This window comes from Corvus cornix, chromosome 4 (assembly GCF_000738735.6).
Source record: "Corvus cornix cornix isolate S_Up_H32 chromosome 4, ASM73873v5, whole genome shotgun sequence".
In the NCBI taxonomy this organism is placed as follows: domain Eukaryota; kingdom Metazoa; phylum Chordata; class Aves; order Passeriformes; family Corvidae; genus Corvus; species Corvus cornix.
Window position 1 is genome coordinate 72,769,791 of NC_046334.1, and position 19,728 is coordinate 72,789,518.

The following is a 19,728-nucleotide window of genomic DNA, read 5'->3' on the forward strand; positions in this document are numbered from 1 at the left end:
CTGGCACAAGTTGCCCTGAGGCTGCCCCATCCCTGGAAGTGTCCAAGGCCAGACTGGATGGGGCTTGGAGCAACCTGGGATAGTGGAAGGTGTCCCTGTCCATGGCAAGGGGTGGAACTGGATGGTGTTTAAGGTCCTTTCCAACTAAAATCTTTCCATGATTCTGACTTGATGTCCCCCTGCAAATGGAGCTGGGAACGAAGTTGGATAGGCCAAGTGACCAATTACTTTCACAAGTAACTACTGCAAACATGTCTGTAGCAGATCCCTCCTTCCCCCACCCAGATGTTAATTAAAGCATAGTCCAATATCAAATGTTCATCCATCAACGACCTGAGTAATTAACTCAAAGCTCATGTTGGAAGCCAGCAGGGCCCGAACCAGGGAGCCTAAAATACCCTGAGCACATCCCAAGCTGAATTGTGGCTACAGCAGCTTCTGTGGGATCAGGGAAGGTGAATCTGTAAGGGTGGGGAAGGAGTATGGAGTTAATATTCCAAGCTATCAGACAACAGTAATCCTCACCTGACTGTCCTGGTGGTGGAATACCCCCAAGTCCTCGAGGCAACCTCACAAACACGGAGAGAACGGCTGCTTTGTTCCCAAAGCAGGGCTCCAGCGCGATCGGCTTTGGTACAGTCTGCAGTGAGGGAAGCGATGGGAGAAAACAAATGTTAAGCAGTGTGTTACACCTCCCTCTTCCCCCAGCACTGCTTTCCCAGCTCGTACAAGCTCCAGGGCATGAACCACCACGAACCACACTGCCGTGCTTGGCAAATTTCCAGCACGCAGCCAGCAAAGCTAAAACCACTGTCAGCAACAATCAAAACACGAGTCATCATCAGAAAACACATTCACTTAATAAAAATCAGGCTATTAAAAAGTCAAGCACTACACAAGGTTTGTATTTCTCCCTAAATTCAATAACAAAGGAGCAGCTTATGTAATCAACAGGACCGAGGGGTTTTTTCCATCAACCCCATCAGCAGCATGTCACTGATATCAGCACACCTGACCATGGTGATTTGGTACTCGAAATTCTATTTCCAGAATTTAAGTCCATGTACCACCGTAACAGCACTCAGTGCATTACCGCAGCAAAGAACATTTTCCCAAGAACAAAAAGAAGTACTCAAGGCCAGGCTGGACAGGGCTTGAAGCAACCTGGTCTAATGGAAGGTGTCCCTGTCCATGGCAGGAGGTGGAATTAGATGGGCCTTAAGGGCCCTTTCAGTCTGTGATTCTAATATATAATGGGCAGTCAGCTTTCTCCCACCCTGGAGGAGCAGGGGACTGGATCCCTTGCTGCCCCTCAGTGTCTGTGACCATCTCCCTCCCACTGCAGTCTTGTGAAGATTTTACCTAAATGATCAACAGCCAACTTCAGGATGTCATTAGAAAACCAAAATGCCAGCCCAGAAACTAAAGTATGTTCTCACCTGAGCCTGGCCCCAATCCCATACACAATTACATGGGATCAGCACTACTGTGGGATGCAACAACAGTAAGATGAGGATGCAAGTGTATACCAATGAGTACAGGTTCAAGAGAGTTTCTTTTGTTCCACATCAGCTAAAAAAGCTGAGAAACACTATTTTACCCCATAAACTCAGTGCTTTCTATTTTCTTGTTTAGTATGGACAAATTCTGCTCTGGTATTAATGAAATAATTAGCGCTTTTTCCATCAGGCATCAAACTACACCACAGTACTCAAATGTTCAACAGAAACTCAATACAATGTAAGCCATGAAAAAGCCCGAACAGGAGTCAAACATGCTGTTAAATTACTTCTGCTCAATAAAAAAGACAAAAGGAGACGACAGCAAGCAAAATGAAACTTAAAACTTTCCATATCTCACATTTACTGCAATGATTGCAGCAGGATTTGTTGGTCTGTGCAAGGCAGATAAATACGTGCTGCACGGGCTGGGTGATGGAAGCTGCTGGCTGCCTGGTTTATGAGAGCAGATTTCTTCACCTCCCTGCCCCCAACGAAGGGATCAAACTCAGAGTAGAGCTTTTCCCAGCAAGCAAACAAGCACATCCTGGGGCTGTACCCCACAGTGACTCAACTGCCAGAGGTAATGGGGAGAGCACAGAGAAGGCAGCTGCAGGAATAGAGCCCACAGACTTCTGGCATATGGGTGGGAGCAAGAACTGAACACAAAGTTGATTTTCTTTTGGAGACACTCAAGTATCTTACTTATTCTACTGTTAATAAAACAGTTCTACTGAATCCCAGAGTTTGGAGGATGGTACTTGGGGTTACAGAGAACTCTTGTGCTCACCCTCAGGGCTGAGCAGAATGGGCAGCAAAGACCACGTGGAGAAGTGATAGGGGGAAGAGAATGAAGGAACAACTGAATAAGAAGAAACTGTATTTTAAAATACTTTTTAATGTATTTGTTTTTAACTCCTAATGGATTAATGCCCATGAAGATGCTCCGAGGGCTGGAGGCCCCCTTCTCTGGAGGCAGCCTGGGAGAGCTGGGAATGTTCCCCTGGAGAAGGGAAGGACACAGGGAAAGCTGCGAGCCCCTTGCAGGGCCTAAAGGGGCTCCAGGAGAGCTGCAGAGGGACTGGGGCCAAGGCCTGGAGGGACAGGAGCCAGGGAACGGCTTCCCAGTGGGAAAGGGCAGGGATAGATGGGATATTGGGAAGGACTAGTTCCCCATGAGGGTGGGGAAGCCCCAGCACAGAGCAGCTGTGGCTGACCCATCCCTGGAAGTGTTCAAGGCCAGGTTAGATGGGACTTGGAGCACTCTGGTGTAGTGGGAAGTGTCCCTGCCATGGTAGACAATGGAACAAGACAACCTGTGAAGTCCCTTCCAACCCATGAGGATGCTCAGCAGCACACTCAAGAGTCACCAAATCCAGCCCTTCACTAATGCAGGCAATGGCACATAAAAGCACAATTCTCTGCTTTAAAAGTAGTTACACTTTCAGCCTGTGCCATCACCTCTGGGAGACCTTTCCAGAGGCTCCCTGGTCCTGGATCTCACCAGTCTGCCACCAGAAACTTTCTTTTAACCTCAAATGTTTTCATACCTCCATTTATTCATCTGTCTGACGTTCTTCTGTGCCTTAACCCTCTCCCTGGGCTTTACCCTGCGGTACATCTCAGCCTTCTTTTGGGTCAACTGAAAGAGCAATGCTCTGAATTCCTTCTCTGAACACAAGCACTGCCTCCTCCAGCTCTCCAAGAGCCCCTCTCTGCACCTCATCTGCTGTTCTCGACCACCAGTGACCTGAAGGCATTTCGGGCTCTGACACTGCCTCTGTTGTGGTATCAAAATCACCCTGAGTCTCCTGCACATCATAAAATAGAAAGAAACAGAAGTTGTTCATTATATAGCTCTCAGTCAGGGAGCTGAAGGGACTTGGAGGGGAATTTAGCTCATCTCTCAGCCCCAGGCAAGACCCTCTCTCCTCCTCTGCCCTTTCCAAATAATGAACCCTGAGTGTGCAGCAGGAACTCTCATTATGAGTCCCTGTGGGCACAGTCTTTCCCCTTCCATGGGATTTTTATTTTGGTCCTCAAGGTCACACATCTTCCTCTCTGCTCTCCTGATTCCACAGCACAGACAGGTGGGGATCGGACATAGCCCTGAGCCTCCTCCCTTCCCTTGTCGACCTGCTCAGAAAAGAATCAGAATCATGGAGTGATTTGGGTTGGAAGGGACCTCAAAGCTCATCTCATGCCCTGCAGTGGACACCTTCCATTATCCCAGGCTGCTCCCAGCCCCAATGTCCAACCTGGCCTTGGGCACTGCCAGGGATCCAGGGGCAGCCACAGCTGCTCTGGGCACCTTGTGCCAGGGCCTGCCCACCCTCACAGAAAAGAATATCTTACCAATATCCCATTTAACTGACCTCTGGGAGTGGGAAGCCATTCCCCGTGTCCTGTCACTCCAAGCCCTTGTAAAATCTCTCTCCAGCTTTCCTGGTGGTCCCTTCAGGTACTGAAAGGCTACAGTTAGGTCAACCCAAAACCTTTTATTTTCCAGGCTGAACAACACCAAATAAGATGAGGGTTAGTAAAAAATTGTTAGTATTTCCCTGCACGGGGAACTTTATTTCTCTCAACCATGCACAGCAAGGAAAATGATGCACCCAAAATCTATCAGGCAGTTGCAAACTAATTTAGAAGGAATTAAGCACAACATCACTTTGCTGCAACTAAGCTCCATCTTAAAACTAAAAGGGAAAAAAATGGCCTATTGTCCATCAAACCCAGCTTTTCCTGAGACAAGCTGCAGTTAATAACAACAAAAGCTAGCCAAAGAATCAAGTCCTGCACATTTATTTTTGACAGCCCCAGTTCAGGCACCTGTTTTCTGAACTGTGACTCATTCTGCGTCTCGTCTCCGAGCGTGTGCTCACTGGGCCAAGAGACAAAGCGCAGCCGAGGGAATGACTCAGAGCTGAGTGACAGGAATGAGGAATTTGATGTAAGGTGGAGGTCAGCCGGGAGTGAAGGATACACTGTGCCCTCTGCAAGACACAGAAAACCCAGCGGTGGAGCCAGGGACCCGATTCTGCACACGGGGAGGAAAATGTGAGATTCCAACCAGCGACTTCACTGTGAGCTGGACTGCGGATCTCACCCACCGCCAGCCCTGCCCTGCCCTGCCCTGCCCCTGCTTGTGTTTTGATGCGACCCACGTAGGTGCCACCAGGGCACAAAGGGTCTAAAGAGGAGCTGGCTGGCTTCATCAAGTGGAATTTTGGTGGGAAGACCTCAGAAGAGCTCAGGTCTCCTTTCTTTCCCCACTCCAGTGGTTTCTGAGTACCCTTATCACAGAGTCATGGAATGCCCTGAGTTGGGAGGGACCGAGAGGGATCATCCAGTCCAACTCCTGGCCCTGCCCAGACCCCCCAACAATCCCACCCTCTGTCTGAGAGCACTGCCCAAACGCTCCTGGAGCTCTGGCAGCCTCGGGGCCGTACCCATTCTCTGGGCAGCCTGGGCAGTGCCCAGCACTCTCTGGGGGAAGAGCCTTTTCCTGATTTCCACCTAAACCTCTCCTGACACAGCCCCATACCCTCTTGTTGCAGATCCAAGCTGTTCTCCTGCAAGAAGATTTTGAGTGGACTTGGAAAGCAGAGATCAGATCTGAGAGATGGCTTTTACAGTCAAACTTAAGAAAGATATATAAAATAGGTGTATTTCTAAACTTTGTAAAAACCTCTACCAGTTGCTTAAAACCTGCCTCTGCCAGCAACTTCCATTCAGAGTGTTTTGATAAACCCACTGTTGAATTGTAGAAATGATTCCTTTTTATTGAAGGCTTAATGGCACAATAAAGTAGACATTATTCAAATCTATTCAAATAAGGTGCATCCCTCAGACACTCATCACAAGAGGAGTGCTTTGCAAGGTGCCTGAACAGCAGAGTCCCACCTTGGGAGGACAAACAGAGGGGAGAACAGAGCCCTGGTGCTGGAGAGGGTGGACAACAACCACGGCCAACAGCCATGGACAGACAACTGCAGCTGGTTGAGCCGTCAGGCCCCTGCCCTGAGGTACCTCTCGTCCTCAAAGAAATACGGAAAACTGTGTCTCCAGTGCACTGGAGGGAAAATTTCATGGAGCCAATCACAGAATCATGGAATGGTTTGGGTTGGAAGGGACCTTAAAGCTCATCTTAAAGCAATGGGCAGGGACACCTTCCACTGTCCCAGGCTGCTCCAAGCCCCAGTGTCCAGCCTGGCCTTGGACACTTCCAAAGATTCAGGGGCAGCCACAGCTTCCCACACCAACCTGTGCCAGGGCCTCCCCACCCTCACAGCCAGCTATTCCTTCCCAACATCCCATCCATCCCTGCCCTTTCCCACTGGGAAGCCATTCCCTGCCTCCTGTCCCTCCAGGCCTTGGCCCCAGTCCCTCTGCAGCTCTCCTGGAGCCCCTTTAGGCCCTGCAAGGGGCTCGCAGCTCTCCCTGGCTCCTTCCCTTCTCCAGGGGAACATTCCCAGCTCTCCCAGCTGCCTCCAGAGCAGAGGGGCTCCAGACCTGGAGCAGCTCCGGGGCCTCCTCTGGGCTCTCTCCAGCAGCTCCACGTCCTTCTGCTCTTGGCCCCAGGGCTGGGGCAGCTCTGCAGGTGGGCTCTCACCTGAGGGGGCCCAGGGACAGAATCCCCCTCCCCTGCACTGAATAACCTGAACCCTTCCCTGCAAAGGGCTTTCCCTGCTCCTCCAGAGCAGCAAAGCAACAATCAATGGAAATAATAGGCAAAACCCCCAAGAACTCCAAGAATTAGGATGATGCAAATGTCAAATAAAGAGCAAAATGCCAGTCAACCCCTCTTAGCCTGGAAACAGTGACCACTCTTTTCCAGGTGGAAATAGGAAGTTAATAGTACTTTAGTAAGTGGTGACACAACCCTGTTGCTCCCGGAGGCAGCGAAATCTGTTGTCAGCTGTTTTCCACAGATTATTTTACTGGCCCAAACCAGCACTAAAAAACCAAGTATTCCCAGTTGTTACTGAGATTTGATGTGTATTTAACATGCATAAAGCATAAACCATTATAGACATTAAAATCAATAAAAGACATATTAGGTGATTCAATTAGTCCAGCTTCTCCAGCATGACTTTCCACATGAACAGGGCATTTCCCAGGAATTTGTCTGGCCTATTTCTAGGTGACCCAGGTGTGGAATACACCACCAGTTCCCTTGGGAGTCAATTTCAAAGTGAAATGCTTTCCCCAAGCAGGTTGAATTGTGTGATGCTCAACCTAAACTTTTTTATTTCATCTCATTATTTCTATTTATGTTGCTTTTACTTGAGAAATTCAAGAAGTTAATAATGTGTCACATAAAACTAATGGCTAGAACAATAAATATTCTGTATAATTTCACAAACACAGCATCAGTTTTATTTAGGTTCTGTGATACACTGCCAGCATATTGCTTTTCAAGATGTATTTAAAAAAATACCATGGAGTATTTTTTTTCCTTAACAAGAAAACATGTTTCTTTGGTTTGATCAAATAACTCTTACGTGGTTTTCAATTTCCAGGAAGGAAATTAAAATAAAGGAAAAATCTTATGGTGGTAGATGCGAAAAGGAACATTACCCAAACAGTTCCATTTTATTATTTGATTCCACTTGTTCAGGTGATTTCTCTCTGTAGAAAAAGGGTCAAATTCCATTTGCAAGTTTTTAAATTGTGCCATTAAAAGCTGAGTGAACATTTGCAAAACAAGTTACAAGCAATTTCCTATTAAAAATAGATTATTAGGCTTTAAAAATCATATTCTCAGGGTAATATGTGTGTCCTGCAAGATAGAGATGAATGAACTTCCAGCAATAATTCACAGTAAATGAGTTTAGATTAAAAATTTACATTTACCTTGTCCCTGATATCTACCTTGGAATTTTAAAGGGGCTGGGGAATGAATTGAATTGGTCCCAAAACTGGGTTGCTGCATGTAAGGAACTGAATAAAAATCATATTCAAACCCTCATATGGATGTTAACAGCCTGAAATGGAAAATGCAGATCCGAGCACCCCATATCTGGAGCCCACATGGCACCAGTTCCCAAGTCTGTTTCCCCTTTATTTAACAACTGCTCTGGATTTTCAAGTGCACATGTCAGTCCAGCAGCACCCAGCCACCAGCTCGGGGTGAAGGGAAGGATTTTGGGAGGTGAATTTGGATCTCCAAGGCAGTTCCCCTGAAATGACCAAATCTCATGTCACAGTTTGAGCTTTGCCACTCACGGATGCCAACACTCGTCCTTTGTCTTCAATTCCCAGCCCTCCCCCAGGGAGGGGGTGGATAAGACCATGGGTAGCAAATCTGGGAGATATATATATACACATATGTGTATGTATATATATATATATATATATATATAGCCAGTGGTGGGTATTTATTTTGATTTTGTATGGGTGAACAGGCAGAACTTGCACAGTTCTTCTCAAGCACTCAGCTGGTTTTTGCACAGGAAAAAGGAGAAGTAAAAAAACCCAATGAAACAGGACAGTTGGAGGAAGATTGCAAACACAACACACAAAACAACTGCTTGGCATAAATGAATGCAAATAAGTCCTTGATAATGCTGTTGAGAAGCTGCTGGTGTTATTAGTACTTCAATCAGAGAGATGCTCGTTAGAGGGGAAAAAATGAACTTAGAAAATCCTCCTCCTGTGGGAAGCTTCATGCTCCTTCCTCTCCTTCCAGCAAATTCCTCCTTATCAGCTAAAATCAGGGTCCAACCTGCGGAAATGTTTACAGTCCTCAAATCTAAAACTAGTCAAAATCACTTATCAGCCAAGTATTCCCTAAATACAAGGCAGGCTTAACAGATATCTCTGCCGATCTCATGACAGCTCTCTTCCAAATATCTATGTTCCATATTATATTACAGGACTAGCAAAAGTTTCCCCTAATTTTTTCCCCTAATTTTGCAATAGAAATCAAAGCAAGATCCTGGGCACTTGTTAACTGGAAATAATTCATCAGGTGAAGGTTTTATCAGGTATTTTTGTTGATGTTTTGGTAAGAGGGACCACAGCCAGCCTATATGGAATTCTAGTGCAGCTAATCTGCTTTACACATCTCAGCTGCCCAGGGAACACTCCCTTCCTACCACTGGCATTCCTTCAAAGGGGATCCCACACTTTTCCATGAGCTAAAAGTGGGCCAGTGTAAGGGGAATAAACACCAAATAGAAAGTACAAGCTGGGGTGTCCTCCTTCTGTGTTCCTTTGTCACCCCGATCTACAGGAGGGAGCCTAATGAGTGGTTTTGCTAAAGACAGAGACGCAGCTACAAACTGACAGCCTTGGAATTCCTTGGTGTTAACGCATGGAAAAGCTCCTAACACCAGTAAATGCCAGAAAGCTCAGAAATAAGACTTTAGAAATTAAACTGCCTTTCCAAAGGCAAGTTAAGAGGCCCAGAGCCTACCCTAGCCAGGTCAGGCAGAACCACACCAGCCTTTCCGGCCTCAAAGGCTACATGTGAACCATCTCCAGCAACTGCCACAACAGACCAGGATTATTCAGTTTATTTTCCCCACCTCAATTTCATCCCCTTCCTGCAACTATTATCCTTTTGAGGATAGCAATGACCTTCAGCTTATTTATATCACCCTTGAAAAACCCTAAGCTGCCCTGTCCCCCTCTAACACATCTCGATCAGACAAGAAGAAATGCTGCGCCTCGGCAGGTTTAGACTGGATATTAGGGAAAATTTCTTCATGGAAAGACTTGTAAAGCATTGGCACAGGCTGCCCATGGAAATGGGCCTTACCATCCCTGGAAATGTCCAAAAACCTTGTGGATGTGGTACTTGAAGACATAGTTTAATGGTCAACTCAGTGGTGGTGCTGTGTTCATGAATGCACACGGTGATTTAAAGGTCTTTTCCACCCTTATCAGTTCTACGATTTGACACAGCCTGGTCATTTCTTCTTGACGTGGCTTTCATACATCAGATCTCAAGCCTGCCCTCCTTCCAAATCTGCCTACTTGCACAGGACCCCCAGTCTCAGCTCGGTGGAGTGTCTGTGCCACGCTTACACTAACCCAGCTCACTGTGAGTGAGTAGCTTGGGAGGTCACAGAAGTTGGTCCATCAGCAGATTTGATGGACTAAAAGCAGGTCAGCAACGTGGGAAGTAAAGGGGAAAGTGAGTCATCAAGAGTGACAACCAGAACAGGATAAAAGCTGTAAAAACCATCAGTTCCTTCCTTGGCCCTTAGTTCTTCACTGAACTCCAGCTGCATGAAACAGCCTAAAATCAAGCTACGTGTCAAAATTAAGATGAATTCACCCTGTAGAAGTGCTGGAGCCGGCAGATGCTTCATTTCAAATCATTCCTCACCCTGCAGCTTCCCCAAACCCTGCACCCTGTGGCACAGGACTTACGACTCATTTCTCTGCTCCTTTACTGCTGGTTGCAACTTCATTGCAACATAAAAGGAATTTAACAAGGGCATCACTTGGATAAAAAATACAAATAGACTGAAAATATATTAATTAATCTGTGGTACCCCCTGCCCACTCCCAAATCAGCTCATCACTTTAGCTCTGCACTTCTTGAACAGATGGGATCTTCTGGCAGCCTTTAAACCACTCAACAGCACTTTCTCCCATAACAAAGCAAACTAATTACTAGAGTAAGATGCTATTTCCCATCTATTTTTCTGCTATTTTTAAGGAATCAGCTTGCTGTCTGATTCAGAATTTGCAGTGAAGCCCTCAAACAGCAGAATTAAATGCACATTGGCACAATGGTACAGAACATGCTAAATGAACTTCACAAGGATTTTGCTCACCAAATGCTTCTCCCTTTCCCTTTAGGAAACTAAAGACCATGGATGCACAGATAATTAACCCTTAGCACTGGCTTCATGTGCTGGATCACTAAACACAGCACAGCAAAGACTGCTCCAGCTCTGCTCTAAAAGATCCCAAAATACCTTTTTTTCCAACTTGAGGATAATTTTTTCCCAATGCAACAATTTTCTTGTTGACCCTGTAAGTGCTTTGCTCAACCTCATCATTTGCTTGCTAGGCTGTGCATGTTTTTTCCAAGGTAACTTCTTGCCTTTAGCAACTTCAAGATACCTGGAAATCAATGTCAAAATTATAAACTTCCCAAATTCTTTTGGGAAAGCTTCTAAAAATGGCTGCAGAGGATTACAAGACTTAGATTAATTCGATAACAAACCCTAAAAAAGCCCAAGCTACAGCAATACCAGTTCAGACACTTGGATGAGTCCCAGGCACCCAAGGAAGTTAAACACTCTTAGGAAAAAAAATGCAATATTCAGCACCTCTGAATGCACAAAGAGCTGCAGAGAGAAGCCAACAGATTTTGTAATAACTAAGCAAATTTAGTGGTAGATTTGTGATTTGGTGGGTATTTGTTGAATGGCAAATAAACCAAAGCAGCTAGTTACGTGTTGCCTAGCTGCAGCCTCTAATAGGAATTGCTTCCCTGCAGGTAAATCACTTTCTATTACTCCTAAGTACCCCAGGAAAAATACTAATTGAAAATACAGTTCTAATACTGTCCAGCTGGAAAACATTAGCTTAGGATGGAACTAGCTTGACACTGGCTGCCAACTGGCTATGGACAATGGAATAGGAAATTAATCTCTTGCAGACAAGACATCCCATTTTCCACTTCTCCTTTGTAACCTTCAAATCAACTCTTCATTAACCAATGGCTTTGATTCCCATGGGGAAAGAAAACCATCAGTGAATTCATGATAATGCAGGTCTGGCTTTCTTGCATTAAAATGAAGACTCAAATTTTGACATAGTGGATGGCAGAGGAACTGGAGGGTGGATACAACATCCAGCACCACAGTAACATTTCCCTCTTTTCTTGGCTAAGAGTTAAAGAACAGCCAGACCACAAAGCAACCACAAAGAAAAGTGCAGTTGTCCAATTCTGCATTGCCCCAGCCCACCTTCCTGCAGCTCTCTCCTGCCAAGAGCTTTTTGCCATGCAGGTGCAGAAGGGATGAGGAGAAAAACCCAAGTTGCTGGCTAACGTTAATTCATAACACCCCATAGATACTCAGACTGGTTTTTCATTTCTCTTTAAATTCATTTCCATGCAGGAGCCAACAGGTCAGACTCAGAAGCATCATTCCCCAAGTTGCTTTCAGCCCACAACCTTCCCAAGCCTCCTGTCCTTTTGTGAAACACTCCAGCCTTTTATGACTACTTTTATTCCCTACCCAAGTTCTCCAAGATGAGAAAAAACTAAATAAACCCCATAAAATTTAGTAACTCTCCTTGTCATGTAGACGCGTCCTTGTTCTGCACCTCATCTGCCAGCAGATGATGGCAGAGGTCCCTGCCCATGACAGGTAGTTGGAATGGGATGATCTTTAAGTTCCCTTCCAACCCAAAACACTGACTCGATGGTTTTATGAAGTTACCCATTGACACAACATTACAGGTCCACATTCATCTACTCGGCTCCAGATTCCTGTACCAGGTTTGTGCCATTTGCATGAATCAGACCGTCTCATTTGTGCCCAAAATTCATTAAGAAACATGTATATGAGTTATCAGCACAAAGGCAATTACCAGTTGATAATGATTTCTGGGTCTAAAAGAGGGTACTTCTCCACAGTCTTACTTATTATGTTCCAAACCAGCTTCTTCATCCATTCTAGAGTAACCCAAGGAGGCCAGACAAGATGAGGGCAGCAGAACAAGAGAAGAAATAACGCACTCATCAGAATTGAAGAGATCCAAAGTTTATCCTCTCTGTAGCTTGAGTGCAGACAACTTGTCAGAGATCAAAAAGTTTAGGACAGCTTTGTTCTAGCCTGATTCCACAGGAGAGGTGTTTTTAGCTAGTTTACTTCCAGAAACAGAAAAAGGTGAAGGGAAGGGCCTCAGACAGACAGACTGCAACCCAAAACTATCAGCAGCCAGGCTACATCCTCCCAGATCTGCCTCCAGCCCCATGGCAACATCCATATGCATCCCACATCTTTTTGGAAGAGCAGTGAAACAAAGGTTCAGTCTAGTGTGGTGAGTGACAATCCAAGTGCGCAAGTGTGGATTCCCAAGTCTGGGTGAGCTATTACAGGTAGACTCGCGATACCAGCCTCATGACAGAAGCAGGGAAATGATAAAAAAAATCAGAAAATCTGAGGATCTGGAGTCAAAAGGAAGTCACTGAGGAGGAGAACCACTCAGAGCATCCAAGGGGAAGTCCAGATACTCAATCACTCGAATTACTGAGGACCTTTGCAAATTTTACTTCACTTCCACTATGCTCCAAACCAGGGACAAGACAGGATGAGAGGAAACAGCCTAATGCTGCACCAGGAGAGGTTTAGATTGGTAATTAGGGAAAATGTCTTCACAGAAAGGGCTGTCCAGCCCTGGCACAGCTGCCCAGGGCAGTAGTGGAGTCGCATCCCTGGAGGGATCTGAAAGCTGTGTGGACGTGGCACTTGTGGGGGCATGGGGCATGGTGGCCCTGGCAGTGCTGGAGGAATGGTTGGACTCTGGTCTTAGAAGGATTTTCCAACCTTAATTATTCTGTGATTCAATATACTGAAAAGCTGTTTCTACACAGTGTCCACCCAGAACATGGAGCATGGCACCAATCAAGTGGAAAAGTATTAAAATTTGCCATGACAGACCATATTTACACATAAATAAGGAAAAGCTAAAGCCATATAGGCAACCTTAATGGCGGCATTTCCTGATACTTAGGCTAAGCCTTAAAAATTATTACTCACCAAACAGAAGTTTTGGGGTCAGACTGCTTTCATGGGCTTTACAATAATTAAAATAAACGTATTTTTTAAAGAAAACAAGAACTAGCTCTCTTGTTATAGTAAGAGATTGTGAGAAACTTAGTATCTGGACTAATCACAGAATGATTTGGGTTGGAACGGACCTGAAAGATCATCCAGTGCCACCCCTGCCATGACAGGGACACCTCCCACTGTCCCAGGCTGCTCCAAGCCCCAATGTCCAGCCTGGCCTTGGACACTGCCAGGGATCCAGGGGCAGCCACAGCTGCTCTGGGCACCCTGTGCCAGGGCCTGCCCAGCCTCACAGGGAAGAACTTCTTCCCAATATCTAATCTACATCTACCCTTCTTAACCTTAAGGCCTAATGAGAAAGTCTTCCAAAAAACTTAAGTCTAAATAAAATAAAACAATCTAGCTGCCTTAGATGAGAAAGAAAAATAATCAGTGTTCTCAGGTTCTTCATTTTGTCTTTTTGTATAAAAGTCTGTGCTGGTCAAAGCATCACATCAAAAAGACCTTTGAATTAATTCATCACCTGTTAAATAGGCTTTTCCTAAAAATTCAATGTGTTGTGTGTAAGAATATGCCAGCCTGGTGTACGACAGTGATTTCTTCATGCTCCTACTTGCTAAACACAAGATATATTGGAATATGTATTTTTAATCAGACATATATTAACACTATTACAGTACACAGACATGATTATATTCACATTTGTTTTGAGATATCACGGGAAAGGGTTTCCATTTGCAGCCCAGTGTTCTCTGCTGTAAAGCTGAATTCTTCTCTGCTTCGAAGCATAAAAACTAACAAGGCAAACCCAACACTTCAAATCCAACATCCGCATAACTTTAATGTGAACCAGCCTAAAAGTTATGAGTGAATATCTGAAGGGATAAAAGCAAATTAAAAGGGTACCTGTTGGACCTCCCGGGCTTACAATTTCTTGCAGGTACATAAAAAAATGAGAGGATTTGGGATTATTGTGTTAAATATCCATGGTTAATTGTGGTGAGGACCATCCCAAATCCCCAGCTCTCACCTTTATGCTTCCCCCGATGAGATCTGGTGGCTCTTCATCTGTTTCTAAGGCAACGTTGATGGAGGCGAAGGGGCGACTTGCCATCTGTTGCATCTCACGCAGTAGTTGCTAATTTATTAAACAGAAAAATATTATCATCATATTGTTCTGACACAAAGATGAAAGACAAATGTATCTAAAAGGTTTTGCCCAATACAAAGGGGTATCAATGAATATGGAAAAATAACCTCCAGGAGTTTTAACGGGCTTAAGAATACAGATAATGGTAAATATTCACATTACTACAATTTAACAAGTTACTGGAAGTAAAGCTGAATGCACAATGTGAGCCTGACACGTCTGGGAGGGAAAACGATCCGACTGAATCTCCATAAAGCAGTTATTTACTTTTTAAGCTGTTGTTTGTCATCACCTGTCTGATGCCCACTCTACAGGATTTGTAGGAATCATTTTAAAATTAAACTAGCAGCAGTATATAACTACTGTAAGAATGAAGTTGCTATTTTTTATAACAGCACCAGCAAAATGCTGTCAGGCTTCTATTGAATAATCCTCTTTTTTTATTGTTTCCTTGCTGAATACAGAAAATGGCAAATATGTCCTTATTGCAAAATGTTTTATTAAAATAAAAAACCTTTTCCTGGGCAAATCCCCACAAGCACTCATGACACAAGACATCTTTTTATTGTGCTCTTAAGCACTTCTAAGCATTACGATGCAGCTTCCCCTTTTTTAACACGAAAAAAATAGATACTTTCTACACAGCTGGGCTGGAAACAGCATTTCAGTTTTAGCTGAGCTGTGGACACACTTCTTTTTGGCTCCAGTGACTAATCTCAGGTGAGACAGAAGTCAGAATTCCCTGAAGCAAGGGGTCCAATGGAATTCCGTGTCTCTATTTAATAAAGGAAGAAGCAAACACTTTGTACAGCAAGTGAAAACCCAGTGCTCTTCACCTGAAATGCAGAAACTGCCCAAACCTCTTGTACAGCTTTACACATTTACCATCACTACTTACTACAGCAATACCAGTTATCCTCTACTTTTAAGCTAGACTGAGGCACCACCAACGCTCTCTAGAATTCCCACCATCACCACCCACATTTTCCCATTAATTCAGGGCAACCCGACACTCCAAGCCCGAACTGATCATTTACAGCACTCAAAAAGTGCTACAGGAAACACCACAAAATGCACGATGCCCCACACATCCCCCATCCAGCACAGCTGAAGGTGAAAGGAATGCGCCGTTATCCAGCAACATTGTTTGGACAGAACTAATTCACACAATCACCAAATCCCAGAATGGTTTGAGTTGGAAGGGACCTTAAGGATCATCCAGTTCCACCCCCTTCCTGCGAGCGGGCCCTGCCCATTGCTCTGTGCCATTGCTGGGCCCTGCTCGGAGCCCTCCCTGCAGCAGGGACACCCAGGGCTGAGGGCCCCTCTCAGCTGGGGCTCCTCTCCAGGCAGGGAGATGCTCCAGGCCCTTCTTCAGCGCCGCAGTCTCCTCTGGACCCACTCCAGGACATCCATGTTCTCCCTCCCGTCCTGAGGAGGCCAGAGCTGGACACAGCACTCCAGATGTGCCTCACCAGGGCTGAGGAGAGGGGCAGGATCCCATTCCTGACCTGCTGGCACTGCTCTTCCTGATGCCTCCTGGGATCCCATTGGCCTTCTTGGCTCCCAAGGCACACTGCTGGCTCAGGGACAGCTGGCTGTCCACCAGGACCTGGTGGTTGTTCCTCCCCACGTGCAGGACCCCTGCATTTGCCCCTGCTGAATTTCAGAAGGCTCCTCTGTGCCAATCTCTCCTACCTGTTGAGATTCATCTGAAGGGTAACACAGATCCCTCGGGGGGACTGGCTGCTCCTCCCACCTCTGTGTCATCAGGGAACTGCTGAGGAGGCACCAACCCCTCATCCAAATCACTGATGAACCACTCAAACAACACTGGGCCCAGTACAGAACCTTGGGGGACACCACCAGTGACAGGCCTCCAACCAGACCCTGTGCCACTAATTACAACCCTCTGGAAACCTTTTTCGGTCTTTGCTTCACCAAATCACCTATAATTTTGAGACATTTTCAGTGCAGAAAACTAGAGGACTGTCTCTGTAACTTGGGGGTGCAGGCAAGGCACGATGAGGTCAATGCAGATAAGCTTGAGGGGTGTATGAGCTTCTATGGCTCTCAGTCTAGTTAAAAGAACTGTAAAATTTTACTGCCATAAAAGGCATGTGATAAAGTTTTCCTTAATTTTTGAAAGAAAAAAAGAAAGGGGGGAAAAAAGGCATTTTGAGCAGATTGTAGATACTGTCACTAAGCAAAAACCCAACAAATCCACAGAAATGGAGTGTTCGTAAGCAAACTTGTGTGTAACTCACACTTGGGTAAAAGGACACGAGGAGTGTTAGGGTATTTAAAGCACACCAGCAGATTGCAGACGAAAGCAAGTGTGAAACAGATTGCTGGGTTGTTGTTCCTGTAATTGTCCCCTTCAGCTATCGCAAAGTGCTTTGTTTAATGGCTATAAAATCAATGAACAAGCTGTCCTGATGAAGATGTCCAAGAGACTGACGAACTAAAAGCTATTAGTTCTTCAAAGGAAGTTGTTTTACTAAAGAAAATGTGCAATTTGGCAACATGACTCCTATTGAAGTCTAAAGTAGCTTTGAGAATATAGAATCACAGAATGGTTTGGAATGGAAGGGATCTCAAAGGTCATCCAGTTCCACCCCCTGCCATGGGCAGGGACACCTCCCACTGTCCCAGGCTGCTCCAAGCCCCAGTGTCCAACCTGGCCTTGGACACTGCCAGGGATCCAGGGGCAGCCACAGCTTCCCACACCAACCTGTGCCAGGGCCTCCCCACCCTCACAGCCAGCAATTCCTTCCCAACATCCCATCCATCCCTGCCCTTTCCCACTGGGAAGCCATTCCCTGCCTCCTGTCCCTCCAGGCCTTGGCCCCAGTCCCTCTGCAGCTCTCCTGGAGCCCCTTTAGGCCCTGCAAGGGGCTCGCAGCTCTCCCTGGCTCCTTCCCTTCTCCAGGGGAACATTCCCAGCTCTCCCAGCCTGATCCAGAGCAGAGGGGCTCCAGGCCTGGAGCAGCTCCGGGGCCTCCTCTGGGCTCTCTCCAGCAGCTCCACGTCCTTCTGCTCTTGGCCCCAGGGCTGGGGCAGCTCTGCAGGTGTGTCTCACGTGAGCATAAAAATGCCCAAACCAGGTAAAATCAGAGGTCCAGGATGCAACCAAAGCAGCAAATGCCTAAGGCAACATCCTTTTCCTAACGCCAGCTTCTGGTGTAGCACAAGTTATGTTGCAAAGTTCCCCCTAAAAATTAAGAACTAATTTAAGAAATAATTGTTCTATAACTTGAATGTCACTCTCTCCCCCAAGGCTTGTACCATGCCTGTTTAACCCAGACACATATCTATCCTGCAATATTTGTTTGGCGTGTCAAATTTTTAATTAAAAGATTTTCAGATGCTGTAAGGGAGAAATTGTAACTTTTCCCCAGTCAAGAGGCTGATCATGGCTTTACAAGTCAGCAGCCGTTAACATCTAGATACCCCAGAACCTGCCTTTCCCTCACTCCTAATGATGGGTTTTCTGGGATTTCAGATAATGAACCTCAATACTCTGTCAAGCCAACCCTTGTTTTCCAGATGACACAATTAATAGGACAACCTAGGAATATTTAAAATCACTTAGGAAGAGGATTTTAAAGGCAAAACATTTGACAGGCTTAGAAAGAAATCACATCAAAAAGCCTGTCCTGGAATACACCTCTGGCATTTAATATTTAAATAACTGCAAACTGTGAGAATGTCCACAACTTCTATTTGCATTGAGCTTGATTTTTTTTCCATATCATGGAATCATGGAATGGTTTGGGTTAGAAGACACCTTAAAGATCATCTTGTTCCACCCCCTGCTACAGTTCCACCTTCCACTAGACCAGATTGCTCCAAGCCCAGTCCAACCCGGCCTGGAACCCTTCAAATAAAGCGATTCCTACCAGGAATATTTTAAATTCACACATTTTGAGTAATGGACAATCTAAAATGAAGAGTGTGTTACTGATGGGAGAAAAACCTCCTGAGGAAGTGAGGAAAGCCTTGTCAGGCAGTAGTGCAGGCTCTCACAGAGAAGACAAACAGCTATTCAGGTTACCAGGTTAATTGACTAATATAACCTATGCCGTGCTTCCTGACAAGAAAAGCCTGGACATTTTATTCCCACCATAAAACAGCCACCAGGCTCCATATAGCCATCCTGTTACATCCACCTCAGCAACTGCCCTCTGCAGAGACTGCTTCATGAGCACAGGGCTCCAGGAGCTTTGGGGGTAGGGCTCTGGTACTTTCAGCCATGAAATAATGGTGCCTTTTCCAGAAGAAAGGCACACATTCTGGATTTTATTTGCTCCTTATGAAGAATGGCTTTAAAAACAAGCTTATTGAAACAGCCATCTTGAACTCTTAATAAACTCCAGTATTTACATGAGCAACTTGTCTCAATTTTTTTGAAGAAGGAAAACACACCAGGAAGGAAACCAGTAGGAACTCAAGGAGGACAGTAGTAAAGTACTGGGACAGGTTGCCCAGAGAAGCTGCAGCTGCCCCTGGATCCCTGGAAGTGTCCAAGGCCAGGTTGGATGGGGCTTGGAGCAGCCTGGGATAGTGGGAGGTGTCCCTGCCCACAGCAGGTGGGGCAACGAAATGAGCTTTAAGGTCCCTTAGCAGCCAAACCATTCTATCGTTCTATGATTCTAGAACCATGGGTGTGTTAAGCGAGCAGCAGGCATGAATGAGCTTTCATTTCAATGGAGAGTAAAAGCAAAGCAAGCAGGATCCCACCGAAAGGGAAGAAAATTGCAGCAGACAGGATGTATTCAGGCCAGGCAGCCTGAGTATGTCTGCTGGTATGTCTGGGACCATTACACCAACCCACAGTCGAAGGAGGTGAACTTCAACAACGAGAGCCAGAAAAGAGTGATGGTCTGATCAACAGTGGGTTTTTCCCCAGGAAACTTGTAGCTCTAATTTTTCAAGGTATTTCTGAAATTCAGATATTTCTGGACCCACAGGTTGCTCTTTTTAGAAGTACAGCTACTCCAAGCATCCTGAGGACATACATTTGGTTTGAGAAGAACATTTGTTGAAGACATTCCAACAAAGCAAGCTACACATTCCTTTACTTTGATAGAATCACAGAATCATTAAGGCTGGAAAACCCTCTAAGACCATTGAGTCCAACTATTAACCCAGCACTGCCAAGGCCACCAATAACCCATGTCCCCAAGTGCCACATCCACATGGCTTTGAAATCCCTCCGGGGATGGGGACTCCTCCACTGCCCTGGACAGCTGTGCCAGAACCGGAAAGCCCTTTCTGTGAACAAATTTTTCCTTATGTCTACCCTAAG

General features: G+C 45.6%; 1 protein-coding gene across 1 annotated transcript in view; it reads right to left on the reverse strand.

Moving 5' to 3' along the window:
* ATRN (attractin) overlaps window positions 1–19,728 on the reverse strand; it is a 154,642-nt gene that overhangs the window by 5,853 nt on the left and 129,061 nt on the right. Inside the window, exons 27-28 of the mRNA XM_039550339.1 lie at window positions 14,298–14,405; window positions 526–640 (exon numbers count right to left, since the gene is read on the reverse strand). Coding sequence (XP_039406273.1) covers window positions 526–640; window positions 14,298–14,405 — 223 coding nt within the window. The remainder of the gene's footprint in view (window positions 1–525; window positions 641–14,297; window positions 14,406–19,728) is intronic.